The sequence below is a fragment of the Coffea arabica genome, chromosome 8c (assembly GCF_036785885.1).
Source record: "Coffea arabica cultivar ET-39 chromosome 8c, Coffea Arabica ET-39 HiFi, whole genome shotgun sequence".
NCBI lineage: Eukaryota > Viridiplantae > Streptophyta > Magnoliopsida > Gentianales > Rubiaceae > Coffea > Coffea arabica.
Genome location: NC_092325.1, coordinates 34,153,486 through 34,173,285, shown reverse-complemented (window position 1 = coordinate 34,173,285; position 19,800 = coordinate 34,153,486). Strand labels below are relative to the sequence as shown.

The 19,800-nt window shown below is 34.8% G+C and overlaps 1 protein-coding gene across 1 annotated transcript; it reads right to left on the bottom strand.

Annotated features, from left to right (window-relative positions):
• Positions 1–4,890: 4,890 nt before the first annotated feature.
• Positions 4,891–6,004, bottom strand: LOC113705373 (uncharacterized). The gene has a single exon (XM_027227212.2). It carries the CDS (start codon positions 5,984–5,986, stop codon positions 5,192–5,194), a length of 795 nt encoding a protein of 264 aa, XP_027083013.1. The 5' UTR covers positions 5,987–6,004; the 3' UTR covers positions 4,891–5,191.
• Positions 6,005–19,800: the final 13,796 nt, after the last annotated feature.

Here is a 19,800-nt window from a genome sequence, read left to right as displayed (position 1 = left end):
TTCATTAAAAGGATACAGGCTCACGAGGAGCTATTTGTTTGTTCGTTCGTTCCTTCGTTCTCCTGACATTTCCCCTTATTCCTCCAGTCATTTGCAAAATGCATTTTGTATAAGTAAAACCCCTCGTTCATTCATTCGTTCATTCCTTTCATTCACCCCGTCCCTGGCTTTTGGCCAGGCTCCACCAACCTACAGGGTAATACTCGAGTATACCGAAACGTTCACCCAAGTCCCTAATCGCCCGACCGAGTCCGCTTCTGGCTCGAGACGACCGGTAACAAGGGCAATGGCCAGTTCAGCCCCAAAAGGCTTACATTCATGCGCAAGTAACATGTCAATCATTCAATCATTAAAATTTCATAATCATTTAGGCTAAGTGCGATAAAGTACACACTTACCTTGAAAACTCGTTTTGACAATCATTGAAAGCATTTAACACAATATCAAGCAATAAGTCAAGGAAATCTAACAAACAAGGAACACTCACCTATTTACGCACAATAACGTGCAAAATATCCTTCCGGATATTACCCTTAGTCACCAATGAAACCTATGGTTGAACAAGAGAGCATATTACAGTTTATCGGGCAAAACATTTAAGGGAAACAAAGAAACCCGACTAATTAGGAATGAAACGTGTAAAGATCACTTTCAAGTAAGAAGAGTGTTGTTTGAACCCAAGGATGAAAAATCATGTTTTAAAATGGAAAACCGGTCATGGTATTGGCTAAACAAAAGTATACAAGTTCAAATAGAAACCTAGCCCTCGAGCGAAAATTTGGGCAGCACGCCCTTTGTGTTTACCAAATTTTCCAGCCATTTCGGCTTCATTATTTTTCCTCAACCACAACCCAACATCACACATAAGCAATTCAAGTCAAGAGCCGTTCCATAGGCTCAAAATATCATAAGAATAAGAAATACAGTAATAACAAGTGCAGAAATTCAATTTAGCAAAAGACAGATTTGACATATGAAAGCGGAAATAACTTATCCGAGGCTACACTTATCGGATTAAGACGTAACCTATGCCGTTTCGAAGCTAAGACTCAGGGATACAATGTTCATGAAGGTCACTTAGTCCAGTTTCTAATGTAACTTGGTCAAATGCTCGAATTACTAAACCAGAAACCAATTCGTCGGTTGTTTAAACGCAGAACACTGTAATGGACATATCTCAGAGTACACAAGTCCGAATCAGGTGTTCTTAGAGGCATTTGAAAGCTAATTCAGAATGCTACAACTTTCATGTTTTGGCAAAACACTAAATCAGAATGAATCCTAATAAAAAAATGGGATAAACTGGACTTAACTGATCACACGGACTGCTTAGGAAATACTTAAAACAGTAAGGGTATTTTGGACTTTTCACATGCTACCAAGCTCGGATTGAGCTGAAATTTTACAGGTAACTAGAAAACATCATTCTATATAACTTTCATGTTTTGGGTAAGAACTGATTCGGCCTCTAACATAGAGTAATAAAACCGGGCAGAAAGAGAAGAAATGAAAACCCAAATCTGGAAATTCATGCATTCAAGTGTTAATCCTCCATAAAATCACATCTTTAACCAAAAATTAAATGAACAAGGACCAAGATCAGACTTTATACCTCAAAAGCAAGGCTTGAGTGAGTGATACTCCACCTCCTTTGAAAAATTTTTAGTTCCACAAGCTTCCTAACTCACAACCCACACTTTAATCGGTTTAGAATTCGATTCTAGCACTTGGTTGGTGTAACTCAAGAAGAAAATTGTTTTCACTTGCTCTCCCTTTCTCTCTCTCTTTGGTCGGCCATGAAGAAGAAGAAATGAGGAAGATTAAGCTTAGTTTGTCTTATAAGAAGGTTGGAAAGATAAGAATTAATTCTAGCCACAAGTTTGGCTAACACTTGGCTTACTTACAACCACAAAATTTTCTCTTTCATCCCTTGCACTTGGGCCACAAATTTCGGCCAATAGGAGAGCCAAGAGGGGGAAGATATTTTGCTACACTAGTGTTAAACTTGTATGGCAAGAAAGTGGTGGTCAAGTGATGGTTCAATTGGTAATACACGGTACACGTCGGTGTGACGCGTTTTCTCTTAAATCGCACGTACTAGGGTTTTTACTCCCTATTCCCTAACTTTTTATCATTGCTTCTAATCACATATTATTTCTCACTTAAAAGTCACTCTTAAGCACCAAATTTGATCCCTACTCGGTACCGGATAATTATACTGCGGTTATACGAAAAATCCAATTTCACCTTGAATTGAAAACGAATAGGAAAACCCTAATTTCCTATGGTTATTGGCACTTTTCTAGGGTGATTGAACCATGGATAACATGAAATAATAGTTACCAAATAATTTTCAAATAAAAGGGAATTTTTGAGAAAAATACAAGAAATTTGCGAGTCCTCACATAAAATACCCGTAAAGAGCCGGTATTTTAAATGATTAATGCGTGCTTGCCCATAAATTATATTCTTTAAAGTTTATTAGTTGTTAATTGATTTATAGTACTTTGTCATTCATTGGACATGTAGCACAAAGGGCAAATCTGGTACAAAATTCTAATTTCACTCCCTAAAATAATATTTTAATCGTTTGGACTAAATTTGCAAAGGATTAGTAACCTCAGGGGAGGTCAGTGTAATTTTTCAAACCACAGGGGAGGTCAGTGCAAATGTCAGAAACCTCAGGAGAGGTTTCTGCAATTATCCCTATAATGTACAACAAAAAGTTGTATGAATGTACACCATATCATGAAATGCAATAAAGTTGTATGAGTGTACACCAAATCAATAAAAAAAAAAGAAAAAAGAAAAGTAATTGTACCAATTGTACCTATTTCTGATAGTACCTGCACCAGTCCCAAACTCATCATCTTGAATTTGCATGCATGCAATGACAGATCTAGGATTTTAGGTTGGAAGAGTGAATAGCCAAAAATATAATAAAAAATGTTATAGAAAATAGCATAATAAATTTAAAATGAAAGTTCGATAGATGATGACTAGCAATAAGATGTTTTTATTTGTCAAAGACAAAGTATAAAATAAAAAAAAAGTAACATATCTTGGATTCAAATCATCTCACTTACAAAAAAAAAAAAAAGTATAAAATAAATATAATATTAAATTCTTAGTCATTTTATTTCCTAACAATGCAGGAGATGTGAGACTGTATTTTATGATCCTTCAATTGATCAAATACACAATTGTTGAATTAACATAGTTTTCTCGAATTATTTCTTTTTCTACATCATATGATCAACGTATGAGCAAGAACATCATCATTAAATGACGGATACTTTATAAAACATTAAGAACTTATTACAACTTGTGTTTGTTTTTAACTAAAAATCCTACTTTTTTTTAATTCCAGGTCAATCTTACAGTTTAAAGTTAGTTTTCTTAGGTTTTTTTAATAGGTTTGGCTTACAAGTGTTTCGGAGGCAACTGTAAAGGCAGTTTCAGTTTTTCTTTTTCTTTTTTTTTTTTGTCAGAGTCGAACTTATTCAGGAAGTATTTAAATGCAGGAGGACAATAATTTTGATTGTGTGTACTCACATGATAAGTTTTAGATATAATTTAAGTGCCTTTATATTAGGAAAAATCTTTTATTAATTCCAGTCAACCCCACATTAAGACAAATCATTATTTCCTGCTACTAATTATTGTTTACTAACATTGATATTAATACTAATCACAAGGAAATTTAACTAAAAGTTAGCTTGTCATAAGATATATTTTATAAAGAAACTTGAAAAGGGTAAAAGCAACTTATTACAAATTTGGGGGGGGGGAGGGTAAACCTTGCAAAATGTGGGCTTTAGTTAATCAATGTCACATAATTAATTTAAATATTTTATTTTTTGTTATTAAACGCATTGAATATATTAAAATCTAAATCCATTAAATTTAAATATTGAATTGGATTATCAAATAGGGTTTAAGAATAATATGATCTCAAAGTCTAACAACTCAGAAGGGGAGAGGGAAGACGGTTCTACCATTTCCTCCTTACCTTCCTTCATCCTTTATTTATTTTAGTGTAAGTTGAAGGATTTGAAGTTAAAATTTCTCACCTACAGTTCATCCCTTTGAACCATCTATCGCATTTCTCCTCTCCCCCCTCCCCTTTGTCCCTTTATTTTAATTTGCTTTGAAGCTGCTATATTTTGCTCGATTCCATTGGATTTCTACCTATTGTTATTATTATTTTTAGAATACATTATCTTTTACCTTCCTATAATTTGGTGCTTTATTATATAACATGTCGTATGGTTTAAACACTTATATATAATCCCCTTATATTTTACACTAAAGTGTGACCGTTAGTTTTTTCATTAAAATTAATTGTCAATATTAAAAAGTAGAAAAAAACTAGTAAATTCCAAATTCACCCTTTGACTACTTTTTTTTTCTTTAAACTATAAATATTGACTATTAGTTTTTCTGTTAAAACTAACAATGATACTTTAATCCAAATCATTAGAGAATTATGTGTAAGTTCTTAAACTATAAAAGAAATATGTGGTAAAATGCCAAATTACAAAAGGGTAAACGGTAATTTATCATTATTTTTAAGCCTTCCCTGTCAGTCATTGGAGGTGACTGGTGAAAGGTTTCATTGATATACAGGTTAATTAAAATATACAATATGGTACCAAATTTTTATTCCTCTATAATTAGAATTAGAACTATCCAAGTTCACATTAAGTTTATATCAAAGTCCCTAATCAAGGAGGACCTAACTTGTGCACCCATTGAAATATACAATATGGTTAAAGCCATTTACCAAAATGTACGCATCAGTTGTGTTTTCGCGTGCTTTATTAGCTATATATATTAGTCGTGATTGTGCATGCATGCAACGTAGAAATAAGTAAGCGGCTAATCATGTCACAAATAAGTGGAACACGTACACTTATTTATCTTAATTTAGTCATTAATTGAAAGAAGAATACAAATTAACGCAGTTCTTGATGGTGTTCCGTACACATAGTTGGTTTCACGCAATACACAATTTAGGCATCATTATCGTTATCATAGCATATTCTTATAGAGGATCCAGACCAGAAAATCAGCGATAGCCCAACAACCCAAAGGCATAGCCACCATGAGAGATTAATTACTTAACAAGTACGTAAAAGAGATTATTTTTGATACTCGAGTGGATTAGACTGTGGGTGTTTGTTTACGCTCAACGGGCATAGCCACCATGTCCACCACGTTCGCCACCCCCGGCTCCTCCTCCGTACCCTCCTGCATGTTCACCTCCAGCAGCATAGCCGCCTCCACCACCAGCACCACCTCCTTCACCGCCACCATATGCTCCACCGTGAGCTCCTCCTGCACCACCTCCGGCACCCCCTCCACTGCCATATCCACCACCTTCGGCTCCTCCATTATAACCACCTCCTCCACCACCACCATGTCCACCCCCACCACCGTATGCACCACCATGTTCTCCGCCAGCACCATACCCTCCGCCACTGCCGCCTCCTTCACCTTCACCATATCCGCCCACTTTTCCCGCACTACCGCCGCCGCCACCTCCACCACCTGCTCCACCACCCCCACCACCACCATTTGCTCCTCCTGCACCCCCACCTTCACCTCCTCCACCTCCATATCCACCACCATGCTCTCCTCCTGCAGTATAGCCACCTCCACCACCATTTCCTCCACCTGCACCGCCACCACCGGCAACAGCACCATTTTCTCCCCCTCCAGCACCATATCCACCACCACTACCCCGTCCACTTCCTGCACCACCTGCATAACCATTCGACCCTACATAGCCGCCACCTCCACCAGAACCTCCACCACCACCATGTCCTCCAGCTACATTGCCACCAATATCAACACCGATGCCTCCATGAACGTAGCCAGCAACGGCATCCTCTTCATGTGAAAGGAGTGCTCTGCTCGCAACACATACACCTGCACTCAATAGCACGAAGAAAACTGCATTGAGAACTTTGAACTTAGCCATGGGAATATTTTCGAGTAACAACACGACTTAGAAATGCGTGGAAATGATGCCTATTTATAGTGATGGATATGGGTTCGAAAAGCGCGTCAATGAACAGAGAGTGATCGAAGCACATGCTATGAGGAGGCCTTTAAGTCCCCACAAAAAGGTCCAATACACAATAAGAGAATGCTCTCACTGGTGACTCCTGTGCAGAGTAGAGACCTCTACTAGTGTGTTTGTGCTGTATCCCACATTTGATCAAATTTATTCATTTACTATTTTCAAAGTAATTTTAATTTGTACATCATCTTTGACATCATTTTCATGGAAGTCCAACTCAGTTTAACCGTTTTCCCACCTATGACATTACAGAATTGAAATAACTTCGGGCTTATTGGTGCTTGTTAATTTTTGGTTAATTAAGTGCATTATTAGCTTCACAATTAACATTTATTTCAATAATATGAAGGCAAGCTACTTCAAGACACTGCAACAAATTAAATTTTGTTTGATTTGACTGATAAGTTTATCCATAAAGAAGATTAAACAATAATAACTTTCTTTACAATGGTTTTTCGTGGAAAGGGATAGACAATTAGGAACCACGAATATCCCCTATTTTTATGTTTCATGCTAATTTTTGCAAGTTAGAACAAACCCTCTTTGTTTAATTATCGATTAATAACGACCACAAAAATTTGGGATCAATCGCACTATAATGTCATTTCGCTTATTATATTTCCATGCCTAGAGATTGTATGACTAGGGAACAGTTCTATCATTACAATAAGCTCCACTAATGCATGTTTTAAGCTTTAAGAAGTTTAAAGAACAAAGGTGATGCAAGAATCCGGTTACAACCATATCTGAAATGTCATCCGGCTTCTCAAACCTGAAGTTGATTGAGCTCTCAATCCCTTAGCTACTTCGGGGAGTCTAGAAGATTACTGGCTCAAGAGTTTGATGAATTGTTGGAGAAGTCACAGTTCAAACTGTAACAACCTCCTTAAAAACCTGACTGACTATAATAGACCAGTTCTTTACTTGAAGGTGAAAATCAATAGCTCGTTCATGAATCTCGGTCTTAAATTTTTCGTTGGCACAGGTATTGGGACCATATGTGTACAGATAGCCGACAGATGGTGATATAATGTTTGTTCTTGGTACACTATTTTACCTGATTATAGATTCTGATTTTAAATAATCGATTTTTTATAATATTCTCGTTTGCTTTGTATTCATAATATATATATTTTGATAATTAAAAAAGTTAAAATTCATAATCATTTAAGAAGTGGCTTTTACTGATTTTGATATAATCACTTCCTATAATCAAATTTTACAAAATCTAAAGCAAATGAAAACAAGGCCATGGTGTCATGGGATTCGTATTACAATTGTCAAGGTAGAATAGCATAACAACTATTGAACATCTATTGCAACTTCTGATCTACAACTTAATCTTGGCGGTTTGATGAGAGAATTTTTCAGCCGGTGAGACTACTGCTAACTGCCGTATTTCATCAATTAACTTAAGGTTCCTAATTCCTACGTATTCCTTCAGGTAATATACTATTAGGACTTGGATTACGTTAAAAAAAAAACATGCGTGAAAAACCTGCACTGTACAATAAACATCGAAAAGTAAAACCCTAAAACCATATCTTTTCAAAATTTTGTTTAAAACCAAAAAGACTACCAAAAATTTTTTTCCAATTTAATGAAGTGGCCTCAAACGATATTAGTCCTAGTCCAGAGTCTGTTCTTTTTCCAGTCCAAGTAAAATTTTGGGGCTTCAGGTGTGCTTTGTCAATGGGCGTAAGGCGGACCTGCCTGGAAGAGCCTGGAAGTTACAACGTGTAAGACATCAAGATATTCTGGTTACCATCCATATTATTCGACCTACTCATTCATTAAAATTAAAATATATTAATTGACCAACAATTTGGTTTTGAAGCAAGGAGCAAGAAAATTTAAACTAGTTTCCCTGCATCTTATGGTTCTTTATTGTGGTAATTTTTAGAAAGACTGGATTATTAAGCTATGTAATAAATTAGAGTGTGTGTAATTGCCCAAACTTAATCCATCTCCACCTATTGTTACATAGACCTTAAGTCTTATTTGTTGAGAGTCCATTAAAATTTTGTAGCTAGGCTGTTATACCAAACTCCATGCTTCAAACCAACACCTTTGCCAGTTAGAACTATGGTACATTTAATTTTCTGTATCACTTGTTGCTTATGGTTCATTTTACTGACCATGATATTAATTTTTTCTTATTCTGACAATAATGTAAAAATGTACTTTTTTACGGAGGATGTAACTTCCAAATATGCTACATTGTGTAACGCAAAGACAAACGTAAAGTGATATGTTTATCCTCCCCTAAAATTATATTGACTTGCTCCATCCATACATACATATATAATTTGTTGGGGACATAAAATTGAACTAAACGTTGATGTATCTGTGAAGCATTTTTCGCTTCATTTTGGTCTATTTAAGTGACAATAGATTAGAATCGAACTAAACCAATTCATTCTTCACATGGATTTTCCCCTTCAAATCAAGAAAAAAAATGAAAAAAGAAAGAAACTATACACTGATCATGTACTCATTCGTTTATCACTGTTCTCACTTCTTTTTTGACAACGATTCGCTGGCCCATGTGGAGTACTCATGAAGATTTCTCAAAATGGCACCGACCCACCTAGCACATGCATATGAAGCTATCGAGTGTCAACTTTTCAACAAGCTCTAGGGAGAAAAGAAATCACAAATTCTCCTAATTCTTCTTTTTTTTTTTAACTGTTATGATGACATTAATTGACAAGAATCTTGAAAATATGTGTTCAGATCAATGTTTTAAAAACCGGATCGTTAATTGAATCGGTGAAGTGAAATTATCGAGATTCAACCGATCGGACCAGTTCAACCCCGGTTCAATGAATTTTTTAAAAAATGATTTATATAAATATATATATATACACAAAATAAGACAAGTAATGGACTAATTTAATACTTTATATGATGAAAAGTTTACTATTTTTTAATAACTTGGATTTTTAGAAGTAAACTTTTTAAATTATAAGTTAAAACAAATAAATTTCATCTCAATTTCATTTATATCAAAATCCAACCCAAAAATATCACAATATTTTGAAATTATACAAAATTCACGTCTATGAGAATTTAGATATTGTGAACTTAAATTTTAATTTACGTTTTGGGATTTAGAAATTGCAATTTAAAAATAGAAGTTTGGAGTTCGAAGAAAGTCAAGAGAATCGAAAATAGAATTGTAAACTTGATAAGAAACAAAAAATGAGATAAAAGTGAATGGTTGTGGCATTAAATAATTTGGGTTAAAGAAAAATAATTCTTTTTTAACTTTTTTCAATTTAATGGACAAAAACAAAATTAAAAGATGGAATAAAACATCAATAAATTAAAAATAAAGAGGTTTGATTAAAAAGAGAGTGTGATAGGGTGTTAATTATTAGTTACTTTATTGTTAATTTTCCTATTTGTCCTTGCCACATATCGTATTAATGGTTAACATATACTTATATTTGATATTTGAATTATCTATAGGAAGTGGAACTGAAAAGTGCTAAAAAGAGGGATCTTCTTAAGAAAAATACTCCACACATGGGAAGTTTCTAAAAGAAAATACAAGCTGGGCTCCACGGAGTGATACAAACGGCTCCTATCTTTTTGCTGATTATTTTTTTGTCAAATATCAACTTCAATATATAGTCCTATCTTTTTGCTGATGAGAAGTTGAATTGCACTAGGAATCCTATTAGTAATAGGAAACGGAAAAGAAGGGACTTTAGGTAGTAGTTACCTCGTTCTTTTCGGCGGATGTGCCAGACAGCCCGAGACTTGCTTTTTTGTTCCTTTCTTCGTCTTTTCCATTAATCTCGACTGGAGCATAATTTTTTTGCTCTTTGACTATTCGAAAAAGATGCCTCTGGAATCAATTAAATTGCTTGAAAATTTATTTATGTGGCGTGGCTAAGCCTATCACCTAGTCAAAGATCAACTCAATAGCGCAGTTCTCGATATCTGTGAGATCTAATTAGTTTTCATGCGTTTTTTAATTTGTTAATATTTGCACATTGTCTATTTGAATTTCCATAGAATTATTTTGTTAGTTGGATGTCAAGGGCCCGATGTTCAATGTGACTTATTAATCTCCTGCCAAATTAGTCAATTAAATCCGTAATTATTTGATTGATTAATATTAGTGGCAACTGGCATGTTTACACACTAGGGGAACGTGCAATCTAATTTAAATAACCCTCATAGTGTGTTATTGATTGGGGTTAGATTTTTCTAGATCTTAATGCAGTTGGAAAATTAATTCCTACGGTCGTACCTAGGAGTATTTTCTGGTTAGGGGTAATCAATGGTCGTACCTTGGTTATCAATAAATTAAGGAAAAATTGGTCGTTAGAGTTCGTCAGCGACTATAACTAGCCTATTAATAAATTAAGTGAATCTCTTTTGCATCAATGATCGGGTAAGTGGATTATGTCTGAGTAGTTGTATTCTTGGCTTGAATTTATTTATTCTTGATTTAATTCCTGCTATATTCATGCTAGTTAATTAATTATTTATTTTTGAATTGCTTAATTGTTTTTAGTTTCATTCCGATAAAAGCTCCCTTTACCAATTGGAATTTCAAAGAGACAAATATCCTCAGTCCCTGAGGAGACGACCTTGCTTGCCACTGTCTACTATTTAGTAATTTTTGTGAAATAATTAATTTTGGTATATCGGATTAAGCAAACTCTTCGGGAACAGGGTGAATCAAGTAACTCATTGCATACCTATAGTCCTTGCTCTAGTACCTAGGATTAATTATTGACTGTTTTCAGTGGTAGTTAGGTTCTATTTTTATTATTGCACAGGCTCGACAGCCTGTCTATTTTTGGCACCGTTGCCGGGGACTGTGCCTGATTAATTTGTTTCTTTTTGAATTCATCTTGTTTTCTTTTTTTTTCCTCTTATTATTTTTTTATATCTAATTTATGGCTGCTAACATTCCGTATTTTGGTGATAAATTGGATTTTATTTCTAGAAGGGGTTATGAGACTCATACTTTTTCTAATGATCAATTGGCTGTTGCAAATTGTGAAAGTTATTTTGCCTCAGATCGTTCAACTGACATATACCGTGCATTTCAAGATGGCCTAAGTGCTCCAATCGATATTTTTGAAGATTTTTCACCTCAATATCAAACATGATATGACCCTTATTCAAATGGGTATGATCAAGGATGGTGGGATGATTTCAATTTTAATTATGCGACCAGACCAATGGGTTTTCAACAGCAAGAGTTTCAACAACCATCACTCATGTCAGGTATGTCTCTTGAAGAAATGATTGAATTACTAGCTGCTAGTACATATCGATTTCATCAGGAGACACAAGCGATGGCGGATCAAGTGCATCTATTGACATCCAGGATAACGTAATTAGCTTAGAAGATGTGTGAAGAATTGCCCTCACAGACCAACATTGACCTTAAAGAAGAAGAAAGTGTAATTACCCAGAAAATGACATGAAATTGCAAGAATTTCAAGAAAACGGATCTAAAGATCCAGTTGAAAAGGAAGTTGATTTGCAAAAAATGAGACCCCAATATCAACTCGTCCAAGTGAATGAATCCAATGAACAATCTCCAAATGCGGTGACATCTTTTCCATTCCTTAGTCAATATTCTCCTGACTCTTATTCTTCAATTCCTGTTAATGAGATTGACTTTATTATACCAGAAAATTTTAAATTTCATGACAGGAATAATTTAAGAGTGGCAATGACAAAATATCTTGAACCAATAAATGCGCGTGATGGAGGAATGAGTGAAGAATCCAGATTATTGTTGACTGGTTTGGCGCCATCTACTAGTTCATGGAAGATCGTAGCTTGTGTGCTCAAGAATTACTCTATTTACGAGGGCTATCAAGATTATATAGAGGATGAAGCACTGAAACAAGCCACAAGATTTTATTCTCGCTAAACAAATATGACAACGTCTAACAAAAACGTTAAAAAAAGGCGCTTTTTGGGAGGCAACCCAAATATTGGTTTTGTTGTTATTCGTTGTTCAATTCTTTGAATTTGTTGTCTCTCATTTGGGTACTGATTACTCTTGATGTTGTCCTCAATTGTGGCCAGGACAGGAAAACTTGGCGTTCCCACTCAAGGAGGGCACGCGGTAATTGTGTAAACCCCAGCCTCATGGTCAGTAGACATTTACCAATCCTGGCATGCCCATGCGGTATTTGTAAAACCTTAACACCTCGCGACGATTGGCAAGAAGTGGAATTTTCGCGAGGGCACGCGAAAGTGATCCAGGTCAGCGGACGTTTTATAATCTTGGCGTGCGCACGCGGTGTTTGACGATCCAAACCTTAAACAAAAAAAGAAAAAAAGAGAAAATTTATTATTATTATTATTGCAAGAAAAAGAAAAAAATTATTTTCATTTTAAACCCTAAAAAAATTCAAAAATTCAAAAAAGTTTTAATTCAAAAAAATTTCAAAAATTTTTTTTTAAAATTTATATTCGAATATATTTGTAAAAAAATAAAAACCCCAAAACTATTTTATTTTATTTTTTTCTTTTCTCTTTTCTTTTTTCTTTTCTTTTTTTTCTTTCTTTCTTTTTTCTCTCTTTTCTTTCTTTCTTTTCTTTCTTTCTTTCCTTTTTCTTCCTCTTTTCCCTTGCTTCTCTTTCTCCCTTTTCCATTTCGGCCGAAACCCTCCTCCATCGCTGCCGCCTCTTCCCATCGCCACCTCCCTCATGCACCCCTTTGCCACCTCCCTCACGCACGACTGCCAAGCACCGCCGCCACCTCTTGCGCTCGCTGCCGCTTCACCAAGCGCCATTTCTGCCTCACCCACTGCTGTGACCCCGACTTCAGGGAAGTTCCGTTGCCCTTCTTCTTGCTTTTGCTATTTATTTGTTACATTGGGGGTAATGTACCATTCAGGTGTGGAGGGGAGTTCGACTGGTATCTCTTTAATTTTCTGTTTTTGGTACTACTTATCATGGTGATCAACAATTGCTTGGCAACTCATTCTTCTATTGCTGGTTGTGGTTTATTCTATGAATTTAGTTTCGATGGCAAGTAAGAGCATGTTGTTTTGGTGAACATTTTGAGTTCAATGACTTGGTGCCAATGGTGGCTAACTTGTTTAGGCAATATAAATATTTTGCTGGCAACTATTGTGTGGATTGGTCCCCTGTTGACCTTAGTTCTCCATATTTCGGAGATGACGTGGGCCATGATCTTTAATTGTTTGGTATTTTAGTATTTTGTTGTGAATAACATATGACTCTACTCCGCTATTGTTGTCACCCAATAACTGGGAGTTTTCATCACAAGTGTCGACTCTCGCGTCAAAAAGTGGCGATATTTATGAGTAGGTGGTCCTAAAGTGGTGAAAAGTTGAGTAACTGGGCTCTTTCATCTAAAAACGTTAGAGTTCACATCAAAAGACTTGAATAGCTTGGGACTAAGCATTTATTCATTCTAAAAAAATAAAAAAAAAAGAGAATAGCAAAAAAAAAAAAAGGGAGAAAAGAAAAAGAACAGATGTGAAAAATATGTAAGCTTATGATCATGTTGGCCTGCCGATCCTTGTTCTTTAATGTTGAGATTTTGGTTGCCAATTGAACCAATTGCTGACTGTTGCTAGTTTAATATTCTGATTTCTTAGATGAGTTAGCCATGAATTGGACGAGTTTGTGATCTTAGAAGCTAACTGGGAGAACTATGTCTTGACACTTAGCCACTAAACCTTGATTTTGGTGTAAGCACAGCTTGGCAATAGATGACGTGAGAGCTGACCATTGTTGAGTTTAGTTATTCTCATGCTTGAGGACAAGCATGATTTAGGTGTGGGGAGAATTGATAGGGTGTTAATTGTTAGTTATTTTTGTTAATTTCCCTATTTGTCCTTGCCAAATATCGTTTTAATGGTTAACATATACTTATGTTTGGTGTTTGGACCTATCTACAAGAAGTGGAACTGAAAAGTGCTAAAAAGAGGGATCTTCTTAGGAAAAATACTCCACATGTGGGAAGTTTCTAAAAGAAAATACAAGCTGGGCTCCACGGGGTGATACAAAACGGATCTCCTATCTTTTTGCTGATGAGGAGTTGAATTGCACTAGGAATCCTATTAGTAATAGGAAACGGAAAAGAAGGGACTTTAGGTAGTAGTTACTTCGTTCTTTTCGGCCGATGTGCCAGACAACCCGAGACTTGCTTTTTTGTTCCTTTCTTCGTTCTTTTCCATTAATCTCGACTGGAGCATAATTTTTATGCTCTTTGACTATTCGAAAAGGATGCCTCTGCAATCAATTAAATTGCATGGAAATTTATTTATGCGGCCTGACTAAGCCTTTCATCTAGTCAAGGATCAACTCAACAGCGCAATCCCGAATATCTGTGAGATCTAATTAGTTTTCATGCGTTTCTTAATTTGTTAATATTTGCACGTTGTCTATTTGAATTTCCATCGGATTATTTTGTTAGTTGGATATGGCCCGATGTTCAATGTGACTTATTAATTTCCTGCCAAATTAGTCAATTAAATCCGTAATTATTTGATTGATTAATATTAGTGGCAACTGGCATGTTTACACACTAGGGGAACGTGCAATCTAATTTAAATAACCCTCGTAGTGTGTTATTGATTGGGGTTAGGTTTTTCTAGATCTTAATGCAATTGGGAAATTAATTCCTGCAGTCGTACCTAGAAGTATTTTCTGGTTAGGGGTAATCAATGGTCGTACCTTGGTTATCAATAAATTAAGAAAAAATTGGTCGTTAGAGCTCATCGGCAACTATAACTAGCCTATTAATAAATTAAGTGAACCTCTCTTGCATCAATGATCGGGTAAGTGGACTGTGTCTGAGTAGTTGTATCATTGGCTAGAATTTTTCTACTCTTGATTTAATTCCTGTTATATTCGTGCTAGTTAATTATTTATTTTTAGTTGAATTGCTTAATTGTTTTTAGTTTCATTCCGATAAAATCTCCCTTTACCAATTGAAATTTCAAAGAGACAAATATCCCCAGTCCCTGAGGAGACGACCCTGCTTGCCACTGTCTACTATTTAGTAATTTTTGCCAACTAATTAATTATGGTATATCGGATTAAGCAAACTCTTCGGGAATAGGGTAAATCAAGTAACCCATTGTACACCTAAAGTCCTTGCTCCAGTACCTAAGATTAATTATTGACTGCTTTTCAGTGGTAGTTAGGTTCTATTTTTATTATTGTACAGGCTCGACAACCTGTCAGAGTGATAAAAGAAAAGAGGATAGAGAGAGAGAGAGAGAGAGAGAGAGAGTTGAAGATTAAAAAGAAAGAACCATGAGAGGATGGGATTTTATAAGAAAAATAGAAAAAAAATATGAGTGATTGTTTTATATAAATAAGTTATCAAAAAAATTAATAAGATGTGATGGTGCAACGGTTCATACATTGGTCTTCTATTACAAAAGTCTTGATAGCTGCATTTTGCAAAACTTTTAAAAAAAAGAGGGGAAAGTTGAAAACCGGAAACCACCGGTTCAATCCGGTTCGGCGGTTTCACGGTTCGACCAATTTTTGACCGATTTCTCTGACAAAGTTAACTATAACATAGAACCGGACCGGTGCCATGGCTACTTCGCAGTTCAACCGGTCGAACCGGCCGATCCGGTCCAGTTTTCAAAACATTCGTTCAGATAGAAGTTGCAATTCTAGCGAAAAGCACTTTCTTTGAGTTTAATCTTCGCTTTGCTAGTGCGGTATTACTATTATGGAGTTGCTTAGGAATATTTTCCTTCAAAGAAGCTGATCATCACCTTGTCAATGAAGAATAGCTAGACCATAGAGAAAGTGCAATAAAGTACTGAATATTGTCTCCATCAAATCTGTAGAAGCAGACTCATTTGCCAATAACTGATAAAGATTATTGGAATTCTATAGTCGACAAAGGGGACGACATAAGAATTAGAAGAGTGATCATGTATTGAGAGTACACTCTTCATACTAGCCACCATTAGGAAGAGGAAAATACAGTCTATTGAACGGGAAAACATAAGAGGCAACAAGTGGGAAAGTTTGTTAATTACTTATTATAATGGATTAAATGAAAAAAAAGCGTTAATGGTAGTATAATAGATAAACAATGAAATTAAGAAATTCTTTGGGTATTTTAAAGTGCTTTTGCCATAAAAATTGAGGGTTATTATCACATGAAATTTGTTAATTAAAGTGAAAAGACATACTCAATTCTTAAAATTATTATCACTTTACCCCCATAAATTATAGTTTCATTATCAATTTACCCCATATAGTTATTTTTCAGGTAATTTATCCCACCATTAAATCAACTTAACAAGTTAAAGAATTTTAGAAGAAAGTATATTCCTTTTTGTATAATAAAAACAACAAAAAATTTAGAGTGGCTCTTCTCCTTTGTAGTATCAAGAAAAAAAAGTCAAAGTGTTATATTCTTTTTTCTTGACAATCTTATTAAAATTGAAAAAAAATAGAAAGATGGGAAGGGGGAGGGGAGGGGAGGGGAGGGGGAGGGGGGGGGGGAGAGAGAGAGAGCTCAATTATTTTTAAAAAAAATACAAATAAGAAAAAATTAAATACTTTTATTATTTTAGATTTATTTCACTTTTCTATTTATCACCAAATTTCGATCCTAATCTCAACAATCTTAAAGTAATACAATAATGTTAGACTCTTCTTTATTTTCTTTCTTTGCAAAATCTAATTTTTTGCCTCCTTCTTTCCTATCTCCTTTTTTTTCCTAGTATTCGTAAGTGTGAAAAAAATTTGAGAAAATCCTTTTATTTTTATATTTTTGAATCTCTCAAAGTAAAAAAAAAAAAGAGGAAGAATAACCATTCCAATTTTTTATTTTGAATTATATATAAAAAGGGTAAATATATTTGAAAAATTTTGACCATACTAAGATTAATGATGAGATAAAATGCCTTGCAAATAAAGTCATGAATTAAAGCAATTGTATTACTATAATTTCAAGGGATAAAATGATAATAACAATGTGATAATGCTATAGAATAAAGGGGTATTTTTGTCCAAAATTTTTTAACATGTTAAGGTGAATTAGTTATGGGGGTGAAGTGACTAAAAGATAACATTAGGGAATAAACTGATAGTAATGATATAATTAAAGGGGGTAAAATGATGATAAGCCTAATAATTGACTGCTCTTGAGGGATATTTTTCAGATTTAACTTCATTTACCTGCATGGTTTCTAAACGAATGACAAGCTTATTGCTTCTATGACCTGATTAGTAGGATTCATTTCACTTTGTATCCATAATATGTTCATTAGTGTAAATGTGGCATCCATATTTGACCATTTAAATTAACACAGTGCTTGCACTGTAATCATAGAGATGGATTGAAAATGCTTGTTTGCGCGCATATTCTTGAATACTTAAAGGAATTATATGATTTTGTACCCTAAGGAGAAAATTCAGGGAGCAAAGTGAAAATTATAATTGTGAACCTCAAAGGCTCAGATTAGCATTCCATATGATCAATTTTAATTTCTTATCCCAGCTAATTACTTCATTTATATGTAATGGATGAATCTCAATCTTGAATCTTGTATATGAAAATTTGAGGGTAATAATGAAGCTATAGCTAATGCAGGGGGCAACCAAATCTTACCTTCTTCATTGCCCACGGTACAAGCTTCCAACTTACGAACCAAATTCAACGATGGTCCCTTGTCGGCAGTCACATCCTAGACAACCTTGTGACCTATCCATCTGGTGTTGTTGGGCTAGTGGATCCTTTTGGCTCCACGCTTGGAGTGTAGAGAATTGTAGGAAGAGAAAAATGCACTTTTCATCCTCAAAGGTTGGGTTGATGATCAATTTTGTCCTCAAAGTTTCACCCAGAATACATTTCATCCTCAAAGTTCCTGAATTTTGGCCAGTTAGGGACAATTGATAGAATAACACTCAATTTGAACAAAAAGCTACACGTGAAAAGCACGCTCTGTTAGAACCAATAGAAAAGGGATAAAACTGGTTCGGAAGTACTGACACTAGTGTTGTAAATTTAGAATTCTAAATTTTGTACCTTTGCTTTATTTTGTTTATGGTCCATATTCAGTGGGAACTGATAAGTGACTAATTTACATAATAATTATATGACATTTTATATTATTTTTAATCACTTTGGTTATATTATTGGAAGAAAATGAATCATTTTGGCTATAATTGGTGAAAAATGCTTTTAAGTAATTAAATAAGGTTTTTATCACTTTTTAATTGGATTTTGTGCATTTTGACAGTTTTGAGTTACAATGATCGGATTGAGATGATTATTAAACCAATTTGAAGATAAGAGATAGATCTACAACTTTGGTGAAGACATCTGAATCCAGTTTGAAGGTTTTCCAGGTCAAAAAGTCAAATTACAGTAGCTAATTTCCATTGGTCGAAGCTGAAACAGGGGAATGAGCAGTAAAGGGTATTTTGATAATTTCTCAGCCTACACGGATCCAAATGAGGTGATTCTTGATGCATTGGACAGCTAACTCAAAGGGCTACAAGTTTATGTTTTGGTCAAGAGCTAAATCAGCTTTTATCATCAAGAAAAGTTTAGTTGAAGTTGACACAAAATCGGAGCAGAGCTGGAAATTGAACAAAAGTGCACCAAAATGTCACTGTAGCAATCCGGCCGGAACTTGGCCGGATTGTGGTCAGAGAAGGCTGTTCTTTACGCAAAAAACTTATTTTCACCTCCAACAAGTCACATGCAATGCCAGATATGTGAGAACTACTTTGCAGCTGTAAAAGGGTGATGTAGGCCATATTTTCTTGACTTCTTTCATCTTTATATAGTCAAAACTTGCAAGAAGAAGGAGAAGAGGGAGATATGGGAGAAAGCTTGGAGTGCGGAAATGTATCTCTTGCAATTTCTGAGTGTTATGTTAGTTTAGTATAGAGTAAGTGTAGTTCATTCATTCTTGTATATTGGCTAGATTAGGATGAAGATGTAGATGAAGAAGGAGGTGTTGAAACTCAAGTGACATGGATTATCTCTTTTCCAACTCTTTATCTTTTGTATCAGATTCTTAAGTATAGTTAATATGCAAGTTTTGGATTTTGTGTTCAATATGTGTCTTTAAAGTTTATGCTTTGGGTTTGATTGAACTTTCTATGATTGTTAGTGTTTATTATTTGATTATTTGATTGCTATTATTTGAGCTAGTTATTTAGCACTTTGTCCCTTTAAATCATGATTAATCTGGTACCATTAATTGTGATTATCTAATATGTTGTTTCTGCAATGAAAATTGAGATTTAACACTAGTTCAAAAAGTGCTAAACATAGGGAGTATGCTCACGAGAGTAGATGTGAACCTATGTGGTTTTAGTGATTAATTTCATGTAATTTCATTGAAGAAATGAACTTGTAACTAATTTCGTAACCATGAGAATAGGTATGGATTAGTTATGAGTATAGTTGATTCACTACGAAAGTAGGTTTCACATGTTTAAGGAAATTACACCATAATTAGCCTAGATAGTAGTACTCAATGATCCAAAAATGGCAATTGCATGAGTAGTTAGGGATACCATAACCTAAGAAGCTTTCATTTGTTATTTTGCATAAGTTCTGTAGGTTTTATTTCTTATAATTCATTGATAGTCTAAATAATAGAGAAAGTTTAGTAACACCAATAATTGTTCAATCTTCCTTGTGGGATCGACTCTTAATACCCTATACTCGTTCACGATTCGTATACTTACGATAA